Raw genomic sequence first — 23,647 nt, 5'->3', positions numbered from 1 at the left:
GTGCTTTAAAAAGGTACCTTCTTACCAAGTACCTTATAAACTCCTAATTACATAAAACAATTCAGGATACAGAGTAGAAACAGCCTGTACTGTTAACAGATGTTGGTATTGTTACGTACTTGAATACAAGGCTTTTAAAGATCTATAATATTTTTCTGGTGTAAAAAGGAAAGAAATGACTCATTATTGTCATGTGTCACGGAGACTCCAGATCAAACAGAACACACATGGTCTATTTTGTGAGTTCCGTACAGTGCATTGTCAATGGACTTGCCTTTGTGTGTGCAAAAGTGCCACTTATTCCAGCAAATTACCTTTGTGGCATTTGTACCTGCTTGTTAGACAGCTTGTGGGCACCTGGGCAAAGCAGAGGCTGGGTCCCTTTATCATGGCACACCTGCACAGGGCATCCCCACAGCGCCAAGCACTGGGGAAGTGGCCCCATTAACAGGTCACTCCTCCAGACCCCCACCGAGGGCTTGCCCTCAGCGCACTCCTTCCGGCAGGTGGAGTGGAGCTGGCTTCCTGTACCATAGCTTTTTTTGTTCCATCATTTTTGGTTCTGTCTTAAGACACAGTGATGCAAATAACAAGGAAAGTAACCTCAGTGGAGCACAACCGAGGAAATTAATCCTATGAAGTATTGGACTTAATGTTTAATTTGCAGTTTTCAGCACTGTTGTTAAAAAAGAAAAGCTTCTTAGAATATTAGAGTTGGAAAGACCCTGTGTTTCTGATTAAAAAACAAAACTTTTAAAAATTGGGTTTGATTTCTGTATTATTGATAAACATTCCCATATGTTTTTCTCCAGGGAAAATTGTCTTCTGGGAACAAGCCAGACATACACACAAATTTACTCATTCCTTCACAGGTTTTGATATTGGCTTTAAGGTAGTTCTTCTTTTCTCTAAGAAAACCTTCCCTTTTGTAGCAAGCATTTTGAAAGTTGAGTTGCTGAAATGGGTTTCATGTATTTTTGCTTTTTGTTTTGCTTTGTTTTTTTGTTTTTTTTGTAATTTTCTTCCCACCCTGATTTTTGTGATTCTTTCCCTGGAAAACTGTCCTTAATGAGATTGTTGTTCCTTGTGGTACATTGACTGGTCCAGCAAGACTGAAGTTCAAGAACCAACTCAGCAGTAAAAAAATAAAACCTTGACTATAGATTGATTCATAAATGTAAGTGAGCGAGTGTTGAAAGTGATGCATTATGTCACTGCAACATATTGACATTATCAATTATATGTCATTAAACAGCTAAGCTAACTGAATGATTTACTTTGTGTTTAATGCCTTTCAATTAAAGGGAGCAAATGCTGAGGAACTGGGATGCAATATCAGTAACCATATATTTTCTCCTGTTAACACCAGCATCGCTGACCCGCACATGAGGGGCGTTTGAGCATTTTGCTGCGGGCTGTGCTGCCCTAGTTTAAATGGTCTAAACAAGCGATTAATGATTGGGAGCAGGCCCGAGCACTGCTTCCAGATCTGTTCCTTCATGCATTTCCATGATGTCACCTCGCTGCATGCTTGGGAGGCGTTATTTCAGGGTAGTTCACACTATTTTCCTGGCATTTGTTTCCATTGCAAGAGTCCTTGATGTTTCTTCATAGTTGTTTTTTAAAGAAATATTTTTTTAGCATAAAGACCTAAACCTTAGATTGTTGGTTTTCCAGTAGCAATACAGGTGTTCTCAGTTTTGCAGTCAGACATATGAGGGCTACTCTGTATCGTGAAAGGTGGACTGTTGCCCTCAACAAAGGAGCTCTAGGCTTTTTTCCCCACGTTTCAGTGGTGATAACTTGAACCAGACATCTAGTTTCTTGGGACATTGTTTTATTGTCTTGCAAGTTAATACGGTATTTGGGTTTCACAAGGTTAAACTATACAAAGGGTTTCTCAAATGTGCACATGCGGTAGATGGGTATATTAACTGTTACTCTGAAGTTGAGAATGTGAACTATTAACTGACCCACTGCATTTGTTCTCTGTGTAAAATTTTGTTATAACAGTGCTAATTACTAAGCAGCTGAATTTGTGAAAAAATGCACAGCAGTAATTTGCACCTTACTGTTGCTTTGCCATTAAAGAAATTGTGAACACATACATCGGGCGCATGCAATTGATTTATGAAATTCTGAAGAACACGTTTCTTTATGGCTCTTTAACAGTTGGACTTTGTAGCATTTGGTTTCTATATTTGTGCCTTTGAGACCTCATATTACCCCAATAAGAGCTGTGGAGTGCTGCATAGAACGTTTTAAACAGGAAGAAGAGCGTTCTGCAGTAAGACCGAAACTTTTAAGTTATTACATATGCTTTTGTTTTTGGTTTTTTTGCTAGTTTAAGAAAAGGAAGAAAAGATCTCCTGTCTAGTTCCTTCCTATCGATGTGAAATCATGAACTGCAGTAGTCAGATTTGAGTGTTCTGGTGACAGTGTTAAAATCGCTATTTCAGTGGCAAGTTAAATGGTTCTGTTCTGTTGGATCCACAGCCTGAATAGATGCTTCTCCGTAATTAAGAGTCCATAACAGACCTAAACCAGCCGAGTTCTGGTCTTTGTTTTGTTGTGCTTTGGCCTATGAGAACCACTTCCAGCCTTGGAACATCTTTTTTTTTTTTGCCCTGTGGGTGGGTCAGAAATGTCCGCTTCAGGTAGTTTACAAACGTTATGGAGTTCTGACCATTTGAAAACTGCACATTCCACGTTTTCATACGTGCACATTTAGATTAATTCCACATACCTCTTATTTGGAATTCTGACAACCAGCAACTTTTAAAAGAAATTTGTGTTTTTAAAGGAATGTGAAAAATCAAAATTTCTTTCCCACTACCAAGAGTTGTTCTGTACTTTTCAGAAGCCCTGCTCACGGGCAGAAAGGAACGGTTTCAAAGGAACCTCATCTCCATATGGTTTTACTCGATAATCCTTTATCCACCATCTTCAACCCTCATTCCTTTGCTTTCTTGCCTGTGGCTACATTTCTATCTCTGCATCAATTAACACAGTGATTTATACAACAAGCAAGCAGTTTAGAGGTAATGGTACACAATTAACATCTCATTCCACCATAAAGGGTATGCTAAATACCCCAGTCATTGCTTTCTCTGCCTGGAATTGAAATAAGTGTTTGTCCTAATTCATATGCTATCTGATGTGAAGTGGGCCTGCTTTGTACTGCAGTACACCATTAATCTAATTATAGATAGCTGCAAATGAAGTGCTGTCTGAGCGAGGAGATTGAAGAAAATAGCCTTTTGTCATTTAGCATGACTCTGTGAAGCAAGATCACACTTTACAGGGCAATACTGCAAAATGGAAATCTCAATAATATTGCTGCCTGTTGCATCTTTTCTAATTACAACAGCATTGTAAACACAACTGGGCGCTGGTATAAATAGAGCTGTAGATACGCTGTCATGTGGGTTGTCGGAGAAAGTCCTCCGAGTGCTGTTGGATTAAATGATGCATCCTGATTGACAGCTACCTTGAGACTGTGCCGATGGAGTTGTCACGGCTTTATGCTAACAGGCTGCTCCAGCGCCTGCAGCTGTAGGAGGCGCCTTCACCTGGGTTGTACCTCCATAAGGACCCCTCAGGCTTTAATTCTGTGTTTTTAGTATTGTTTCATGGAGATTTCGGTGGGTTGGGTTGGGTAGGGTCTAATACTGAAGTGGAGGGGAATGTGTTTCACATGACTTTGAACCCGGGCTATGGTTTTCCTCAAGTGTTCATTGTGTATCTCACAGGGAACGTAGGCGAGAAAAACAAAACAAGTTCGGATTACATTTCTGATTCCACCTAAGTGTTTTAATTTGCATTAGTGTTTTTCTCTTTTTCTGACATGCTGTTGTTTTAAAAGATATGCCATTTTTGCAGCATTTTCGGTTGCTTTAAAAACACTGGCAGTTTTTCTGTAGCTCAAGTTAGGAAAGTAGACTTTTAGGGGCATATTTGAGTGCTGGCTCTCAGTGCCCCACTCTGAAAATGAAGACACAGCTTAATGTTAGAGACCCTTGGGGCCAGAAGGTATAGAACTTTGAATAAGAAGAGGTTCTTGTATTTGAAGAAATGGACTTGCCACCTCACTAAATAAGTGAGGGCCGATGAACAGTAGTATATGGCTAATGCTTCAGGATGTTAGGATAATTGATGTAAAATAATCCACAGTAAAGGTTCATCACTTAAGGTTCATCGTTTACTCTGGCACCGTGTTGACTGAGATGGCCCCCAGTTGGCATGAAAAAGCATTACTGTTCATTCACATATCCTCATTGTTGGGAGAATGCGTAGAAATGGAAACTGGAGCTGGGTTACTTTAAGAGCAATGAAGCTAAAGGCTTGGAAATCACAACTGAAAAAAATATGTAAAGCAAACCAACAACACTCATCTTGCCAGGAGCCCACAGACCCCTAAATCGTACAGACACATGAGAACGTGGGATATATAAACTCGCTGGTGAAGCTGGAGGCCTTTGAGAGAAGCACATGGATTTAAACTCCATAAGGAGATACACACACTAAACTAATGCAGCACCAGCAAGATGGTGTCTTGTGTGACATCTGAGTGGGGTGCATCCGTAGTGAGGGCTGCTTGTGGCCCAGACTGTGTGTGAATGGCAGAGGTGGGCGTGCCCACTTGCAGGATGTTTTTGTTAACCCAAACCATGATTGGCTCCCTCCTCCCCAACAACCACAGCTCTGGGCTCCCATCTTTTCCCTTTTTATCAGGTTTCATGTTAAGAGCTGTCTTTAAGTTTTAAAACAATTCTATTATGTTCCTTTTAATTGTCCATCTCTTATAGTTTTCTTCCTGATCCTTTCATGTCTGGTGTGATCCCTTTTTCTTTCTTTCTTTTGAACTTTTTGGGAGAAATTTTCTTGTTAGACATGGTTTACCATTGTAGACACCATAAAATTAATTTGCTTAGAGACCTGGGCTTGGGTTCTTTTACCATAATTAGATCATGAGATAAGACCTTGGTCCCCCCCTTATTGTGTGTGTGGACTGAGGAGTCTGGCAGGCTGAGCTGGGGAGCACCTGTTCTTACCCGGTGAGGTGTGTTTTTCAAGGACGTATTAATTTGCCTGTGGTTTGGAGAGCACCTCCCAAAACCCACAGAGTGAGGTTCCGTCTACTAATGACCCGCAGCTATTGAACCGGCAAGCAGCTCCTAATCCCTCAGGCAGACGATCCTCGTGACCTTGCAGGGTAAGCACCTCCGCTGCGACTAGGGTTGCGCTTCTCTGTGCTGTCCACTAGCCTTTTACAATCAGGGACTTTTACTCCCAAAGCATCAAGTTCGTGGCTTTGCTGCTTGAAAACAATAACAACAGCTTAAAATCAATACTCTCCAGGGACATTTTACAGAACCCATTAGGAATATTTAAATGCCTAGCGTACAGCCAGACTGCACTGCACGCGTCATAGGGCATTTTCCTGAAATCTCTCAACTACTTGGCTGCTCTGCCCGTGCCCCCTAAGAATTCAGGGAAACCAATAAATAGCAGTTTTGATCATAAACTTTGAAAGCCCTGGTGTACATTCTTAAATGACTTCTTTTCTGGGGCATCAAAAACCTTTTACGGTTCTCACCCGGCAATTCATTCTGATGGGCCCATATGCTGCACTCCACTTAGATCCCATCCTGGCAGGCACCCCATGCACGCTGCACGGGCGAGCCAAGAGGTTGTTTTAAGAAGGCGTGTTTGCATGGGCATGCTCAGGGGTCAGGACAACATCAAAGGTAATCTTAAAAAGAGAACCTCCCCGATGCCTCCTCCTTTTATATTCCGAGAGGTCATTTCTAAGCCAACTATTTGCAGCAAGGCCTCTCCTGAGGCATTTACCCCGTTGTTATTTTTTTTTTTTTGCCTGTGATTACAATAAGTCACTTATCCCCAAACAGATTTTAAGAACAATAAACAAATACAAAAGGAAAAGGAACATTTCATCAATAACAAAGACCGCATCTAAAGGCCCTGAGTTTTGTGGCTCTTTTACATCTCTTTCCAAGCAAAGCAGGAGTCCTACAGAGAAAGGAATCCGAAAGATAGGAAAATTATAAAAATAGTAAGAGGATCCAGTTTTAGTCAGGATCTTGTCATTTCTGGGGGGAAATGGAGCTTAGGACAGTCTTAGCGCTTGATTTATACTCAGGCTTGTTTGTGATATAGCTAAAATTAGTTTTTAAGGGTATCCACTGTTGTGAAATGTGATACATTCTTTATTCTCAGTGCAGAAAGATGCTTTCCCCGAATTTAGTGCTCACATTTTGAAGCCAAATTGTGTACCAAAACCCACCAAAAAAACCCCCAAAAAACAAAAAACAACCCAGATCTGTATGCTGCACTGAAAACCAGACAACTGGGCCCAGTGCTGATCCGTCCCTGGGGAGGAGCAGCCAGAGTGCAGCCAGCTAGAAGAGGAACTTTTTGTTGATGGTGCTTCTAATGTCGGACTTCCTTTCGAAGGCAGACAGCACAGACACTAAAGCTGTGCAATTTGGTACAATTATATTCTCCCCTCTCTTTCTCTCCTGTAATGAAGGACTTTGAGGTACAATTCCTCGTTGATAAATAGTCCCTCTCTGCCTGGAATGTTTATTAGACTGACAGCAGAGCGCACTCTTCTCGCTTGTTCCCTTGCCACTTATGATTCAGATGAATTTTAATAGGAGCAAAAAAGCTTTTATTTGCCCTGTAATTTCACTTAAGGATCATATCCTTCAGAAACTGGCAGACACTTGTATGTCTTGATTGCAAAACACACACTCAGGAGTAAAGAAACATGCAAAAGATGTTATTCTTCAACCTGTCACAGTGCCGTTCATCTGCTCTGACTTAGGCCATCAAAGCGCTTCCTCAGGGCCCTCCCCCACCCCTCCCTCCTCTTTAAATAGGCCCGCAAAGAGCACACTTAAAGATTTCCGCCGACCCTGCACCGAATTAAAGGGTGAATTCTATTTTGCTTTTGCATCCCTGCCATCATGATGCCCACAGGAGGCTTTAGGTTACAGCAGCTTTTTTTGAACAAAATGGGGCCGCCTGGATGCTGCAATCTGCCTCCCCAGGGGAAATGCGATCTGGTAGGGATCCAAGAATCTTCAGGTGGCCGTTCCCACTTCACCGGCTAACACGTCCTCCCACCATTTTATCTTGTTTCTGTTTACGTAGACCAAACTGAGGCTCACCTGTCTATTCACAGAGATCCAGGATTTTTCCTGCTGGGCAGAAATTCTCTTCACCAGAAATGTCCTGTTCGAACTGCCTTTGGTGCGCCCCTAATTGTTTGTGAGCCACCTACAAACGGTGCCATTAAAATACTTGGCTGTGCATATTGTTTTCTTTCAGTGGTTTTAAACTCTTGTTATATTGTCCCTTAATACAGAAGACATTCTCATCATATTTCATCTATCTATCCTAACCACCTTGTTACAGAAAGACTAGGTAATGCTGTGCCTGAAAAGAAAGGCTAACATTTTCAGTTGTGAATATAACATTTTATGTCACTAGAAAAAAATGGAATTTTAAGTATTGTTTTGCCCAAAATGAACAATGAAACCCTTTGTCTTAAGTTATTGATACGTAGAACAGCAGTCCCCTTGAGGGAATGGGGCGTTAGAGACAGCAGTCTGCTGCCATCTACTGGTGCGTGCTCACACTCGCCCCTTTCCCCTTCGGCTGACCCAGCTCACGGAATTGGTGTTAATTGGGATAAGTTTTGTAAGCGGTGAAGGGAAAACAAAAAAATGCTCAGTTTTCTTTATAAAGCTTTCAGATGTTTTCTTCATGTAACAAAAATGATGACTATTTATCACTAATTAATTACAGAGGAGTTCTTATTTCAAGAAATCTCTTAAATAAGTGGCTCATAACTTATGCCAGAAACAGATGAATTTATTTTGTTTTTATGTACAATAATTAAAAAGCCTGTGACTTCGAAGGTATTATCATTTAAATTTAAAAGGTAAAAGCTGATTTTGAATGAATGCTACTTTTGAGAAAAGCGTTCATCATTTAAACTCACTTATGTTGTTTTTCCTTAAGTACAAGGTGCATATCTTAACCAAACTCGCCGCAGAATTGAACAGATTTATGCTGGAAAAAGTGGCTGAGGACACAAGCAGCACTCTTCGCTCCCCGATGCCTGGCCTGGTGGTGGCCGTCTCTGTCAAGCCTGGGGACATGGTAAGGAGCATGCCTGCCTGTGGGGCGGGGGCAGACTGAAGCGTGGCTACTTCCTCTGCAGGTCTTTCTCGAGTCATACTACCCCCCACAAAACAGCAAAGTAGCTTTTGTACATATTTTGTCCAACTGTTCACATTTGAATCAGATTAGTGACAATATCTGAGTGCCCCTCCCCTCAAATGATCTGGAACTGGAACCGAAATAAGGCCTAATTCATTCAATTATTTGGCAAATTTGGAGTTCCAGGAAGTATCCTATTTAAAATTTCTATTTCCTCTCTTAGCTCTCTGTGCGTTAAGCATCCTTGAAGAAAACTCATAGCAAAAAATAATCCTCCGATGGGGAATTTTTAGCATGGTTTTTGGAGTAAAAGGGAAGGGAACTAAGGAAAGTTAACTCTGGAATCATGTAGCACCAGAGCACTTCCCTACCTTGATAAATAAAACTTAAGATCACGTAGGAAGTTTTTCATTTCGACTTTATGACATGAAGGCACAAATCAAAGCTCTATTAATAATCAAAGTTCTATTAACATGTTCAGTCTCACAATGGTGTGCTGTGGACAAATTGGTGGGATCCATGCATTTTCTGAAAGCATGGTTAGAAATTATTTATTAACAGCAAAAGTAAAAAGGAAACAAAGATTTAACCAGAAGATTTCTAGGGGGCATGTAAATACTTGCATTTTTGTTTATGTGCCGCCATAAATAAGGGCCAAACATGATAGTCTTTCATGAATGAGATGGTAATTCCATTTTGTGACTCAGTTAAGTTACAGGGATTTATATATTTTCCTGTAAAAATTACATTAAAACTGCTTCTGTATTTCTTTATTAACATAAATAAAATAACATTGAGGAAAAACTCACATAGTTGTCAATGGATTCTAGAAAAGTATTTATAATAAGTGAATATTAAGAAAAATCATCAGTTTCAGTTATTGAAATGATTCGCCCTGATACTTTAAAATTACATGTATGTGATGAATATGGGGAGGGGCTTGCCTTGTATTTCTTCATTCTAAAGCAGTGGTTCTCAACCTTCCTAATGCCGCGACCCTTTAATACAGTTCCTCATGTTGTGGTGACCCCCAACCATAAAATTATTTTCGTTGCTACTTCATAACTGTAATTTTGCTACTGTTATGAATCGTAATGTAAATATCCGATATGCAGGATGTATTTTCATTGTTACAAATTGAACATAATTGAAGCATAGTGATTAATCACAAAAACAATATATAATTATATATGTGTTTTCCGATGGTCTTAGGCGACCCCTGTGAAAGGGTCTTTCGACCCCCAAAGGGGTCGTGACCCACAGGTTGAGAACTGCTGTTCTAAAGGGTTAGATTCTAAGGAGATAGCTAGCCCCTTGGCCTTGGCAGTAGCTGTGTGCACTCACACTAATCGGCAGCACAGTTAGTGGAATCTTCCATAGGATGGTAAACAATGTGAGGGGTGGTTGTTTTTTTCATCTTCCTTCTTAAGCTTTTTCTGGAAGCCACATGGGCTGTATACTGAGCTTGTCAGTCCTAATTGTGTGTTTTTAATCATAAAATCACATTTGTGCTTTTAAAAAAAATGAGTGTTTAATGGCAATCCTTACTTTTCCAACACCTGAGTCAAACCCTGAGAGGCGGGAGGCGGCTCCTGCTGAGCGTGGAGGGGCCGTTCTGGCGGCCCTGCTCCTCCATTTGCTCCAGCCTCCTGGCTGTGGCTGTGCTGGGGCAGAGAGCAGGCAGCTTGCAGCCTTCTTGCTTCCAACAACCGCTCCCTCCTCCTCTGGCTTCTCCAGATACCAGAAGGGTTTAGCCTTCATGCTTTCCATTTCCTGGTTAATAATTTAATGTGGGAAAGCAGGGCATTTAGTAAAATGGAACAATGTGTATTAATTTTTGGTTCATTGGGGTAGCTCAGATATTGAAAACCACCACCAGTAATTACATGTGGGTATTCAAGAATGGCTTAATTTGAGAACTGACTGGAGTCTCTATTACACGTATTCCTTTAAAGTCAGAGGACATGGCTGGGGGGTATACCCTCAGTCCTTCACCGTCCATATAAATGCTCTTTGTGCGCATGTGCCTAGGCTGGGCCCGGAGACCAAATGCTTTCTTTTTATTTCTCTTCACCTCCCAGCACCACTTCTGGTCCCGGCAGAACTTGCTTTTATATTTGTGACATTATGTTTTAATAAAATAGTGTTCGCTCTTGAGTTATTATCTGTGAAAAATGACCCAAACCGCTAATACCTAAGCCAAATGCAGGGCGAGACGTTTACTTGTCAGCTCTTACTACTCATATAGTTAAATCTGCTTCGTGTAATTAAAACACAAGAAACTTCCCTTGGACCAAGGGCAGGGCACTTGCTCAAGGCCACAGTAAGAAAATAACACTTGTACCTTTTAAGTGTTGAGGTTTAAAATTATTGTAACACTGCAGGGCATGTTGTACTGTTCTCAGCAATAACAATAGCTGAGCCAAGGTCCCACTTTTATCAATAGGAAGAGAATGGAATCAATCATCTGTGTATTTTCAAGGAAAACAAGGATCTAAAACAACAACTCAGGGCCGACAAGTATTCTCTTTTCTTTGAAATGTTGTTTTGTGTAGGTTGAATTCCAGTTATCTGTAATTTTTACATTTAGCTGAAATAAGACTTCACAAATCTTAGACTGGTGAGCCTGGCAATAATGTGTCCCACAAAAGTGTCACATAAGTAACAAATAACAAATCTTGGTTGTGAAGTACGTAATTTTAACAGAGTGAAGAAAAAAATCTCAGGACAGAGTGCGTTGGGTGGCAGTTAGGAAGTAGAGATGGTGTGAGGAAGCCAGCTCCGCTCTGCATGCTGCCATCAGGTGCAGACAGCAGAAGTTCCTAGTACTTTCACTGTTTAGCATTAAGTGTGGCAGTGGAATCTTTTTAAATGTTTATAGAATAGCCTTTTTGAACATGCAGGGCGGGGATTCTAGTTAATAAACAGTAAAATACATATATGCAAACAAACCAATTAGAAACTAAGCAGAACTGGATCATAAAAATCTAGAATCACACATTTAATCCAGAAAACAAATGATCAGATGACTTTTATACGCCTGTCTTATATGCTTTTTTAATAAGAGTTCTGAAAGTATTTTTAAGGACTGATTTTCGTTTCATTCTGAAAAATAGCCATTTTTCTGTACATTTAACACTATCATAACCTGGGGCACTTCTGTAATCAAAGTTAGCATTTTTAATAACTTGTTTTCATTTCTATCTTTATGATATTCTTGAAAAAAAATATTGAATATATATTCTTTCAGAATGATGGCTGAACACAATTTTTTTCAGCATTAGACTTACAGCTGTTGAAATTTCTGCGCAATTTTCATTTGACTTTGAACTATAAAAATAAAGTCATCGTGAGCACATTTGTTTTGTTAGCCTTTTGATATCAGAAAGAAAACAACAAATAAAAATAACCATGAGGCAGCCCAATGGGATATTTTAATATTGCATTTAATTAAGATTTGTTCTAGTCATGTTTAGATTTTGAAATATTTATCTTATTTAATACATCCAGAGTTTAGTGAGACATGACCCAGAAGCAAGCTGTATACCATTTATGTTTTTTTCTTTTTAATTATTACTTTTGATTATTTAGTTTGTGAGACCAGGTAAAATGATCGATTGATCAAGTACCTGTTGCTGGTTTTTCCTGCCACCTAGCCCGTGCAGCATCAGTAAGACAGATGGAGTATTTGGGGGCCAAGACGAGGAGGATGTGCTTTGTAGCAGGACTGATATTCAGCAGCAGGTAATGAGGTGTTTGGGATCGTTGTTCTCATAAGCAGTGACTTAGGCAAAAAACAACATTGGTGTAGTATAAAGTGTACCAGTGGAAACATAAAATTTAGGATCATTAGTGGGAGTACCACCCAGATTTCACCCTGATTTTTTTCCTCCTTTGCATGTGCTCCTCAGGGGGAGAGCACCCAAGCAGGTGGATGGGTGAGCATGATAGTCACACCTCCTCTTTGTCCCTAAACCATCTGCAGTTGAGCTTACAGCTGATCTTGGAGAAATCGCTAATAAACGTGGTGCGAGACCTTTATTTTTCATGTCTTGAATAAGCAGGATTTGAACCCTCCTCTGCGCTTAGGTATTCCCGACGAGAAGGGTTGGCTTGGGCCCCTCCTGATGTGTGTTTGCCTGGCAGTGACTTGTGTACCCCATGCAGCCCAGTGTCAATAATCGCATCTTTCCCTGGCAGAGGACCTGACCTGGCTGTTTGATAGATTTTCCAGTTTTTGGATACCTTGATTTACAATCAGGAAATAATTGTCATAATTAAATTTACATATTTTATAGCAGTAGTTATTCAAGCAGTTTATTTGATCAGGTGCCAATTTTTCATCCAAACCTCAGATTGTATTCCAAAGCACGTGGAAATTCATAATTCATTATTTAACACTTTTATGCTTTAAGTTATGAAATGGTACGAACATACAGAAAGTTATAAAGAATAGTATGCTCTCTGCTTGTCTAATTTACCACATTTGCTTTCCATTCTATTTAAGACTAAGACACTGCTTATGCAGTGAATTTGCCCTGTGTTCTTTCCAATCGAATTCAGGTAACCACTGTCCTGAATTTGGCCCTTTAATCTTTTCCAGGTAGCATTTACTTTTAAACATTAGGGACAATTTTTGTTGGAGTAAAACTTGGGGAATTTTTACAACTTAATAATAATTATCAATATAAGAAAATATTTTTATAGATTAATCATAGGAGAGTCTTCTAATTATAGGAGAGTCTTCTACAAATTTGGCATTTGATTTAATTTTTCTAGGAATGACCTGTTTAGGATTATGGGGGATATTTGTTAGCTTTGCTTTAAACATTTTTGAAGATAACCGTTCTCAACTTGGCCAAGGTTCAAAATATCCTTTCTCACCCTTTTGCAAAAAATAAAATAAAATTTCTCCGAATCCTTTAAAACAGCACACTTCCCAGAGATAGTGGATCCAGACCAATTTCTTAAAGATAGTGTAAATGACATCTATTTTAACTAGTTTTCTTGGTTACTAGAGGCTTTGGCTCTAGTTTTGAGCTAACTTAAAGAGCAGTAGGGTGTAATATTTTTCTTCATTTTAAGGAATTTTAAGAAAAACTGGACATGTTTAATATTGGCCACAACTCTTTATTCTTTCCCCAAGCCTTTCAGCTCCCTGCTTTGAGACCCACTGCACAATTCCAGAGGGGCTGCCCCAGTGGGGAGCTGGGGGAGCCTGGGCAGAGGTGGGGGCCTGCAGTCCCTCCGAGCCATCTGCCTTGGTGGAATATGTTACTTCTCCTGCTCGTGCCCTCCTGAGTCAGGTGGCTGGTAGACTGGAGAGAGATAAGGGGTTTGGCGGCATTGCTGTCACCTGCATTCTCTTTCTTTGTAATTTGATGATGGTTCATTCCGTTATTGCTTAACTACTGCACAACCTCCCGGGGTGTCTTCTCCCTCCCTCTTTACATGAAGATGTTGGGATGTGAATGCACATTTCTTCGTCAGGGAATATCAGGGGATATTTACCAGCCTATCTTACCAGCTCAGAAAGAGGAAGTTATTACAGTCAGATTCTAGCAGTGCCTTTTAACCAAATCTGAGATGCCTTTTTCCTGTGGCTAACTGCGTCTTTCTTCAGATCTAAGGGCTTTAAAATGCATTGCATTCAGGCACCTGTGTTCTAAGTAGAACTGCCTTTAAAAATGTAATTGAAGGATTTTCACTTTTGTGGAGTCGTCAGCAGGGTTGATATTGATCCGTGCTTTCGGGGGGCCCAGGGCAGCAGAAGGGGAGACTGCAGCGGGCCGGTAAGCCCTCCGAGCCTTCTGTCTAATTTGGCAGAAAAACACAGAATGTAGGACAACAAAAGAAGGCTCCTTTTTCCATAAAAATTCTTCCTCCCACCCACCCTCTTCCCCAAAAAGGGGACTTAATTTTTCAGCTGCACGCAGTGATTTGGTGCTCACTCTTGCATTGAAACAGTTGCTGTCTGAACAGGCAGGAAACAGTTTTCTTTTAATTGCTGAAATCATTCGGAAGTGCTTCGTGCCCTGCTTCTATGCAGCAGATGCTGTGCATTAATTGGCCTGCGTAGAAATGACCCAGGGTTCCTTGCAGCGGGCCCAATTTTAGGCAGAGGGTTTAAATAGCTTATTTATTATTTTGTATAATCTGGCGTACATTATGTGCTCCTGCATGTGTCGTATTTCATGGTCTGCAGTTTCTAATGTCATGTGGGTTTCAAAACCTGTGTTTCTCTGGTAATGTACTAGCAGCAGGTAAGCTCAAAATACCATCCATCAGGAGCTAATTTTTTATCCAGATACTCCAATGACTGATGAACCTGTCTTTTGTATGAATGTTTAGCACAGTAGAAAGCCATATGCCACTGGCACAGTTTCCTATGCATTCTTTACAGTTGCTAGAGAGTGGGCTTGCAGGGGAAAACCCCTCCACCGTTTCTGACCTCATGCCTATATTTAAAGGATAACACTTTTAACATCGCCCCGGTTCTGGACCACAAAAGAGGGGAGGGGCCGTCTTAAAGGAAATCCGACCCTGGGCCATAATCCTTTTCTTTATCAGAAATATGACGGCACACTCCTAATAGGGAACCTTGTTTTGTTGCTCCCCGTCTGTTCTAAACAGACCTCAGCCCATTAGAAGGGCCTCCCTCGTGTGGGAAGACCACAGCTGTTACTGTAAACCTCATCCCGTCACTGTATCGCCCCCATTTTGTGGCTCCGAAGGATGAAATTGAGAAATGGAATACTGTGCAGTCATCCTTCACATCTCCAATTTTAGGCCTTTGCCATCATTTTCATGCCTTTATTCCAAATCAAATAACATTAGTGAGCTACACCACCTTGTGATGAATATCTGGTATTGAGCACAGCTTTCAAGTCTGTACTTTTGGGGGCTTCCTTTTATGTTTGGTGCAGGCCTTTCACCCTTTCTCTTCCCTTCCTCTTCCTGCACTTCTTTTGAGCTTTCTTCCTGCACTTGCAGTCTGAATAACACAAGTTGCCGAGCGTGTCCCAGTCTTAACATGTTTTCCAAGAGCGACATGTGCAGCAGAAGGTTGTGTGTCTTTTAATCTTTGGGGAAGGAGTGAAAGGAACTTGGTAGAAGGCTATTGGGAGCTTTAATTGAAGATAAAAGTCTCTGGGGAAAGAGTCCTCTGAAAATAAATGGAACTTGATAGATTTCCATATCATTTATAACTTCCCTTAATTACACTTGGAAGACTTGCCAGTAAAACTGGAAAATTGGCAGCCTATATCCATTAGAGTCATTTTGCCGACCATGGCAAGCAGCTGGCTTTACTGGATTTTATTTCCCATCACTCACAATTAATCATCAGCTGGAGATGTCTGAAGCTCTTCAGCACAGAGCAGGCCGGCGACATCCAGGGCTCCTGAACGGGCTGAAATCTGCCCAGTACATGGGCCGAGTCCTCTCTCCAGCTCACTCACTCATGTTGGAGCAAGGCCGGCTCCTGCCTAATGAGTGCGCTCCGATAATCGGATGCGAATGTGAACCTTGACCCCATGTCAAAGGAGAGGACGCAATAAGCCGGGTGAAAGATATAGGATTCAGGCCTCCAGACTTTACAGCAATTAGACAGGGAGCGGAGAAGTACATCAGGCTGACGAGGTTGATCAAAAAGACTTGCGGGGCTTGTGACCGTTTTGTAAGCCCAACGCTGGAGACATCCTGTCATAATCATTAAGTCTTTATCAGATGATTCACAAAAGTGTTAGAGAAGTGTGCGCACACAGCTCCTTCAGGAGCCGGGCCCTCACGTGTGAGCTGTGGGGTGGAAACTGACTTTACGCGGCCCCTGTGCTCATGCAATCAATGCCCGGCGTCCCGAGCAGCAGGGAAATCCACCAGGTACACCAGCCTTCCCGAGTAATGGGGGCGGGGGGGCACCTCTGCACAAGGAGGCTTCCAGGTTGCTGAGGTGAGAGGCCTGGGCACGCCCTCTCGGCGTTGTTGGACTGGAACCCCTACTTACAGCCCCGTCTGCATTCTTTGCTATGTGGTTTGTACCATGTTTCTTACCCAACTTGGGTTTTTGAGGAATGAAATAATGAATTGAGATCAAGTTCACATGTGCAGGTATAAAGTGATTCTATTCACCGAAACATATCTCACTATTCTGAGGGGTGAAGAAACAGCTTCCACAAGTTCTTTCTCTTTTCGGGACAAATGAGTGAACACAGACGACACAGCAGATTAAGTGAACAGAGAGAGAGATGAATTACTTAAATTTCTATCTACAGCTCAGTAATATAGGTGGAGACCAGCAGACACTAGGGCAGCAGTTCTCAACCTGTGGGTCGCGACCCCTTTGGGGGTCGAAGACCCTTTCACAGGGGTCGCCTAAATACATCCTGCATATCAGATATTTACATTACGATTCATAACAGTAGCAACATTACAGTTATGAAGTAGCAACGAAAATAATTTTATGGTTGGGGGTCACCACAACATGAGGGACTGTATGAAAGGGTCACGGCATTAGGAAGGTTGAGAATTGCTGCACTAGGGAGAGAAACCGGGAATGAAGAGGAAGCTGTGGGGTTGAATTTTGTCGGCCAGGACAGCGCCGTCTGTGGGAGGGCAGAAGGCAGTCGCGGCAGAGTCAGTGCTCTCTGTGAAGTCCTGTTAATCAAATTGCCAGAGCCAATCAGAGCGAAGGGGGTGTTGCAGATTTGGGACTTTCCCACCTGTCCTGATTACCTCTGGCTACATCAGAGGTTTTGTTTTTCTGGTAAACAATTGGGGGCCTACCACTTGTAGCTACTTGTACACATCACCCGTGCTGCAAGCATCCACCCGTGCTGCAAGCATCAGGGCCAGCGCAGAAAGACTGTTAGTGGGCCCCCTAGACTTTCTGTCTCCACTGCCCCCAGGCTCCAGCAGGCCCTGATCTAACCTTAGTGTGGCTGGGGTGGGGCTGTGGCCAGGCCCAGCTGTCCTTCCACAAGTTTCCTAGGGCACTGTTGTCAGATTGGCCTAGGCTGGCCTACCCTTGGGGTAACTTTTGGAAATCTGGTTCGTTTCTTTTTCATAGTTGCATTAACTGTGAATTCACTTACTTGAAGTTCTCTAAGAAGCGGTGAGGGGCACTCTGGCAGCAGATGCCAAGCAGTGGGCTGAGCCACTGCAGAGGAGCAAGGCTGTGTCCGCCTAAGAGAAGCCCACGGGGCCCGGGATGGGGAGAAGGGGGTTCTGATGGGGAGAAGGGGGCTCTGAGCAAGCCAGTCGAGGAAGCCTGGGGGGGGGGAGGCTCCATGGAGTGTGGGCACTCGTCCATCTGTGGAGGAAAGAGCTACCGGAGCCCCAAGGGGGGGAGCTGACTGCTAATTTTTGGACAGAATTCCCATTGTTGAATTTCAGATCCATTTCCCAAAAGCCCCCTGAGCTGTTGAAATGCCCAGTGCTTGGGCTGGAGTGCTGTTTCCTGAGGTCAGCTCTGACGCTCGGCCTCGGTCTCAGAAGCCTGGGTCTGGGTCCACCAGGGCTCTCTGTGGAGCCAAATGGCAGGGGAACTTGCCCTTCCCCCATCTTGCCTGATCCCAAGGCTCTGAAATGACAACTTGAGGGGTAGCTGTTGACACCCTGCCTGGGCATCCGCCTTGTCTTTGAGTTGCCCTCACTGCTCTTCCTCTGCGTTTTGAAGAACAGTAAGTTTGAAAGAACAGCCCTCTCGAGTTGGTTCTTCCTCTCCCTGGAATGCAGATGCCAGGTGAAAATGCATCAAAAAGGGCAGCGAGCACAGTGCTTCATGCCCAGCTCTGCAGCACAGTCTCTCCTCCGTGCCAGCACCGAAGCTTGGCATCCCCTCTCTTCTACGTTTCTGTGCCAGGAAAAAGCAGCCCACCACCTGATCAGCGGAGGAAAGGAATGCGTGCATAGGGCTCAGGCAGTGCCGCCTGCCAGCAAGACAGCTTGTGCCCCACGGGGGGCCGGACAGGGTTTGGAGATCATCTGGGGATTTCAGGAAAGAACATTCTCCAGGCACTTCTGTGACGCTGGGCAAGCACAGCTGCAGTGGTGTGAGAGCCCAGGAGCCCCCCACCAGATGCCCACCAGCCCCCACATAGCCGGTTGCCCTAGGAAATTGGACTCTCCCATTTCAAAGACTGGGAGGCTGTTTTTCACAAAGATAGGAGAAAACCCAGCCCCGCCCTTGGTGCTTACCCATCAAGGGCAGAGAAAAAACCCAGAATGGCTGTTAGTTACAGCTGAGTCCTGAGGGGAAGACCCAGGTTAAACCCAGGGAGTTTACACCCAGCTCGGCCTGGATTTCCCGCATAACAGCAGGCAGACTTCACCACACCAAGCATGAGCCCTGGAGCCCAGGCCAGTGCGAGCTCCTGGTGTCCTGGCAAGGAATGGGCACAGCTCTAGACACCATTCCCTGCCCTGTGCGGTTGGGAACCGTGGTCTCGGGGCCTGAATGTTTGGCTGTTGTCCCCAGCTCCCCAGGTCTGTAGAGAGAAACTCCATTTTTAAAAAAATATATTTTATTGATTTTTTACAGAGAGGAAGGGAGAGGGATAGAGAGTCAGAAACATCGATGAAAGAAGCATCGATCAGCTGCCTCCTGTACACCCCCCACTGGGGATGTGCCTGCAACTAAGGTACATGCCCTTGACCGGAATCGAACCTGGGACCCTTCAGTCCCCAAGCCAACGCTCTATCCAGTGAGCCAAACCGGTCAAGGCAAAACTCCATTTTTTGATACCAGCTTTACTGAGGTAAAATTCACATATAATTCATTCCTTTAAAAGTATGCACTCGAGTGGTTTTGGTTTATTCACCGAGTTGTGTAACCATCACCACAGTCAATCCGAGAACATTTTCACCCGCCTCCCAAAGGAAGCTGTGTACCCATCCGTCAGCAGCCATTCCCCTTTTCCTCAGCCTCTGGGACCACAAATCTTTCTCTCTGTAGATTTACCAATTCATTGCGTGTGAGTGGGAAGCATGCCTGTTTGCCATATCTCTGGTTCCGAGGCATGGCCTTCCTCTGCTGTCCCCCAAAGAGGGATTTGGCATTTGAAGTATTTATCAGAGGTTGTTGCTACGGTTTGGATAAAATTTTAGCACGTTGGACGAAGAATTTCTTAATGGCTTCACTCTTGAACACTGCTGCTAAAACTTCTGTCCATTTTTATTCATTTTCCAGGTATCAGAAGGTCAGGAAATATGTGTGATCGAAGCCATGAAAATGCAGAACAGTATGACAGCTGGGAAAACTGGCAAGGTATGTCCCCAAGTTCCTGCCAGCTCGTGTCAGCTCTGTGACAGGAAGCAGAACTTCCACCTTTGAATCTTGGACGATTAGGCCTGAAAGGGACCACAGGCGCGATCTCTTCCCACGCATCCCTCCCGCAGATGAGGGGCCTTAGACCGGAGCTCTTCCCTCCCTGGGTCGGTGTGTCCTGGCCTTGTGGAGAGCAGGCCTTCCGAGAGCGTCTGTATAGTGTTCAGATAGTCAAGGAACAATTGTTCTTCACCTTAATGTCTTTCAAATTAAGGGGTCTTTAATTTTTAATGTTTACATCTGTCTTGGAGGCAGTTAGTTATCTGAGACTTAGGCGACACAGCAGGAAATGGTTTTAGAGATTGCAAAAATTAATGTAACTCTTCAAGATAATTTCTCCACAAAGAGAACAATTCAATTTTAGATCAAGAGGAGCTGAAAGCCCCATGTACACATGTGGGACGTAATGATTTAGGGAGAGAAAGGAGATGATGTATTAGTACTGAAATTTATTAAGAGTAAAAACTTCTTAAATGTATTTTCTCCTTGAAAATAGAAAAGGCCTTTAAAGCAGTAACTTCATTATCCTTTCTGTGACTATAAAGACACCATGTGTAGCAGAATGATCCTTTTCTGAAGGACAATTTGGGCAGAGGTCTGGAGCGAGGCGGGGCAGGGGTGTGGCCACACCTGGACAGTGAGGCTGGACCTGGGGACCATGGTGCCCTGGCAGAGAGGTGCTGTCAGCTCACAGTGAAATCTGCATCAGGGAGACACAGCCTCCATTTGTCACCCAAAGAGAAATGAACTGATGCTCAGAGAACGTGCTGAGGACTCCAGTCCATCCCGACGGGAGGGCGAGGCCAGGCTGGAGGGGGCTGCATACAGCTGTCCCATCTCCATGGGTTTGAAAGAGAAGAAAGGCATGATTTGTGGTTTTTTTAAGGAATCCTGCTTTCTACATGATTACTTTTTAAAATATATATATATTTTATTGACTTCAGAGAGGGAGAAGGGAGAGATAGAAACATCAATGATGAAAGAGAATCATTGATTGGCCGCCTCCTCCTGCACACCCCATACTGGGGATTGAGCCCGAAACCCGGGCATGTGCCCTTGACGGGAATCGAACCTGGGACCCTTCAGTCCCCCAGGCCAATGCTCTATCCACTGAGCTAGACCAGCTAAGGCTACATGATTTTTATAAGGTGAACAAGAAAATATTGGTTTCTGCTCTTGTGAAACTGTTGTTTGTTCCTTGAGATTAACACTGACACTGCATTAGCACCATGAGATTTCCATCTGTGACGAGAACCTGCCCTCATTTGGGGGGAAGCAGAATATGTCAGATGAATGTCAAGAGCCTGTATTGATGGACTGAGGTACTAATGCAGAAATGAACTTGGTCACAGCTCCCTGAAGGAGCAAGGGCTCGTGTCTGTCAGTGTGTTTTACGTCCTCGTGGCCTGGGCGTCATGGTGAAGGCTCGGCTGCTCCCTGGTCAGCAGCCCAGAGCTGCTTTCAGGGTGTCAGTGGGCTCTGGGCGAATTTGTCTGTGGCCTGAGCCCTATTAGCTGCTTCCTGCTCATCCCGTTTCCCTCCATCCCCCAGCAGGGCACCAGGATTGGCCAGAGCCCCAGCCCAGAGGACCAGGCCCTGGGGAGCCGAGGGGCTGGTGGTTCCTACCTGGGGGCCATTTTTCCTCCCAGAGAAAAGGTTCACAAAGAAGCAAGTTCTTGAATCTAGTAATCGCAGCCTCATGAAAAATACTGCCTATATAAACACCGGAGGTTTCAGATCATAAAAGCTACCACTTCGGTGCAAATAGCACCTGTTGAGCAAGGTCTTTGAAGTGGTCATTGCACAGGTTCAGGTCGGCCTGAAGGAGCCTGGGCTACAGGTCAGGGGAAGGAGGCCCTTCTAGCCCACGGCACGGAGCCTGCTGTCGCTGGCACTGTTCCTGGGTGCCACTCGTTAGTTCCAGCCCTTTGTTCATTTTCTCACCCAAGGAAGGAACTCCCAAGAAGTCAAACCACTATCTCTTGCCCAGTTCAACCCCTTATCCTCTTTTTTGAAATCTGAACACAACTTGGGAAAGCAAACCTGATTAAAATTGGGAGAAATGAGAATGAAAGGGCACACGAGCAACATCGAGGGAGCTCAGTGCTTGTTCCATATCACACCTCCAAGTGCTGTCAGTGCAGCCCACGACTCTGAGCGTTTCATTGCCCTTCAGAAGGAAGTTTCTGATCAGGCTATGTATGGAGTTTCTCCTGTGAATTAGTACCTGTTTGGACTCTTGTATAATTGTCTTTTGTTTTGGGCTTGTTGTTGCTGTGGTTACACTAAACTAAGTATACCATTAACTCTCAGAGAACATTTCTGCAACCTGAAACAGCGGAGATTGTGGAGGACTGGTGTTGAGAGCTTATCCAGGCTCAACACTAGTGGCTCTTAGGGTGCTGCCTAGACCCTGTGTGCACCCAGGGCAAGGGCCAGCCAGCAGAAATTGCCTTGCACCGGCGACTTAAGGACAAGGACAGGAGCACCAGGGGAGGGGAAGGTGGTGAGTCACAGCCCTGCACGAGGCTGTCCCTCAGCACGAGGTCCCTTCTGACTGTGTGAGCCCAGAGTCCTACCTGTGCTCCCAGCCTATCAGGCCGTGTCTCCACTTCCAGAAACGATGACGACATTGCTCCCTCCTGATCTAGTTAATCATTCTTACCCCCCTCTTTTTTTTTTATTCAAGGTGAAATCGGTGCATTGTAAAGCTGGGGACACGGTTGGAGAAGGAGATCTGCTCGTGGAACTGCAATGAAGTATTTATAGCCTTTCAGCCGTTGCCCAATTTAATTAGCCATTTGTATTATTCTTTCACTCAATTTATCCAAGCATTTTGCAGCAGATTTTACATGGTCATATTTATTCCACATATAGTCAAAACCAACATTCTGCCAAAAAATCACCAATGGAAATTTTTACTGATATAAATACTTGTACATATGATTTGTACTTCTGCTATGAGATTTCCTAGTGTCAAAGTTAAATCAATAAAATTGAGCGCTTGTCTAAATATTAGTTTGCCCTTTTTTTGAATGAAGACAATGTACATAAGAGGCCACGGTCTGTGCCCGTGGACTTTAAATACTAGCATTTCATTGTGATCCTTTAAAATATTTATATAAATCCCAGCTCTGTCTTCAGTTTTAGTAAATTAGCATTTGCCACCCTGTAATCCGAATGCCTGCTCATCCTGGTTGAGGACTCCTGTTTGTGGTTATTTGTAACTCCCTCAGCCCATACAGCACAGATGACGATCATGGACATCCCCCCGCGGGGCTCTCATGGGTAAGTACTGGATCTGCTGGATCCCTGGACGTCACCTTAAGGAGAGATGACTCACAGGGCCCCTCTTCCCCCCAGGCCCCCCTCACCCCAACTGCAGTGGGTGGGGCTGCCACGAGCTCATCAGCTGATACCCGTCCTTGCCTTTTTGTGTCTTTGTGAAGCAAGTTTCCAATTAGGAAAAAGGGGCTAAAAATAATGATCATGTTTTTGTGCCAGATGCAGTTAGTGATCACAGTCTACCATTAAGTTGAAGAGTAAGTGAGCTCTCCCAGAGGAGACGAGGTTTCTGAGATCAGCAGCTGCATTTTCATTCGGTTCTGAAGTTCTTGGAATACATTTCACACTTTGCTGGTAAGCAAGCAGAGGCAGTCGCGCACTGATCTGAATCTACGCTGACAGATCACGAGGTGGAGGTGGGTAGTAATTGCTACTTCGTGCCTCACTAAAATTATTTTAAGTGCTGTTTGTATTTGGAAGCTGAGCTTTCTGTCAGGCCTGAAGAACAAATTGCTAATGTGTTGGTTCTTCTCCAAAGGCCCACCCCCAAATGCGCTCCCTCAGAAGCAGGGACAGTGCTCGCCGCTGGGCACTGGGCTTGGGGGAGCTTCTATCTGAAATCAGGGTGTTCAGCTGTGTCTGCCAGCAAGTGGGTGCTCATTATTTTGCTAGATTAGAATAAAAAGAATCTTCTACCAAGTAAGGGCCAAGAAAAGGGCCAAAAATGACACCAATACTTTTATATTTGATTTTCTAAAACATTTATTTTTAAATGATCATCTT

At 43.7% G+C, this 23,647-nt stretch overlaps 1 protein-coding gene across 4 annotated transcripts in view; it reads left to right on the top strand.

The window, feature by feature from the left end:
- Positions 1-22,594, top strand: part of PCCA (propionyl-CoA carboxylase alpha subunit) — a 345,017-nt gene extending 322,423 nt beyond the window's left edge. For all 4 annotated transcript variants that reach the window (XM_006101457.3, XM_023764923.1, XM_023764924.1 and 1 more), the window contains 3 exons: positions 8,053-8,193; positions 19,442-19,519; positions 22,269-22,594. In XM_006101457.3, the coding sequence (XP_006101519.1) occupies positions 8,053-8,193; positions 19,442-19,519; positions 22,269-22,337 (288 nt within the window). In that variant the 3' untranslated portion in view covers positions 22,338-22,594. The remainder of the gene's footprint in view (positions 1-8,052; positions 8,194-19,441; positions 19,520-22,268) is intronic.
- Positions 22,595-23,647: the final 1,053 nt, after the last annotated feature.

The sequence above is a fragment of the Myotis lucifugus genome, unplaced genomic scaffold, assembly GCF_000147115.1.
Source record: "Myotis lucifugus unplaced genomic scaffold, Myoluc2.0 scaffold_363, whole genome shotgun sequence".
In the NCBI taxonomy this organism is placed as follows: domain Eukaryota; kingdom Metazoa; phylum Chordata; class Mammalia; order Chiroptera; family Vespertilionidae; genus Myotis; species Myotis lucifugus.
The sequence above is the reverse complement of the archived record's forward strand: the minus strand, read 5'-3'. Positions and strand labels throughout refer to the sequence as shown.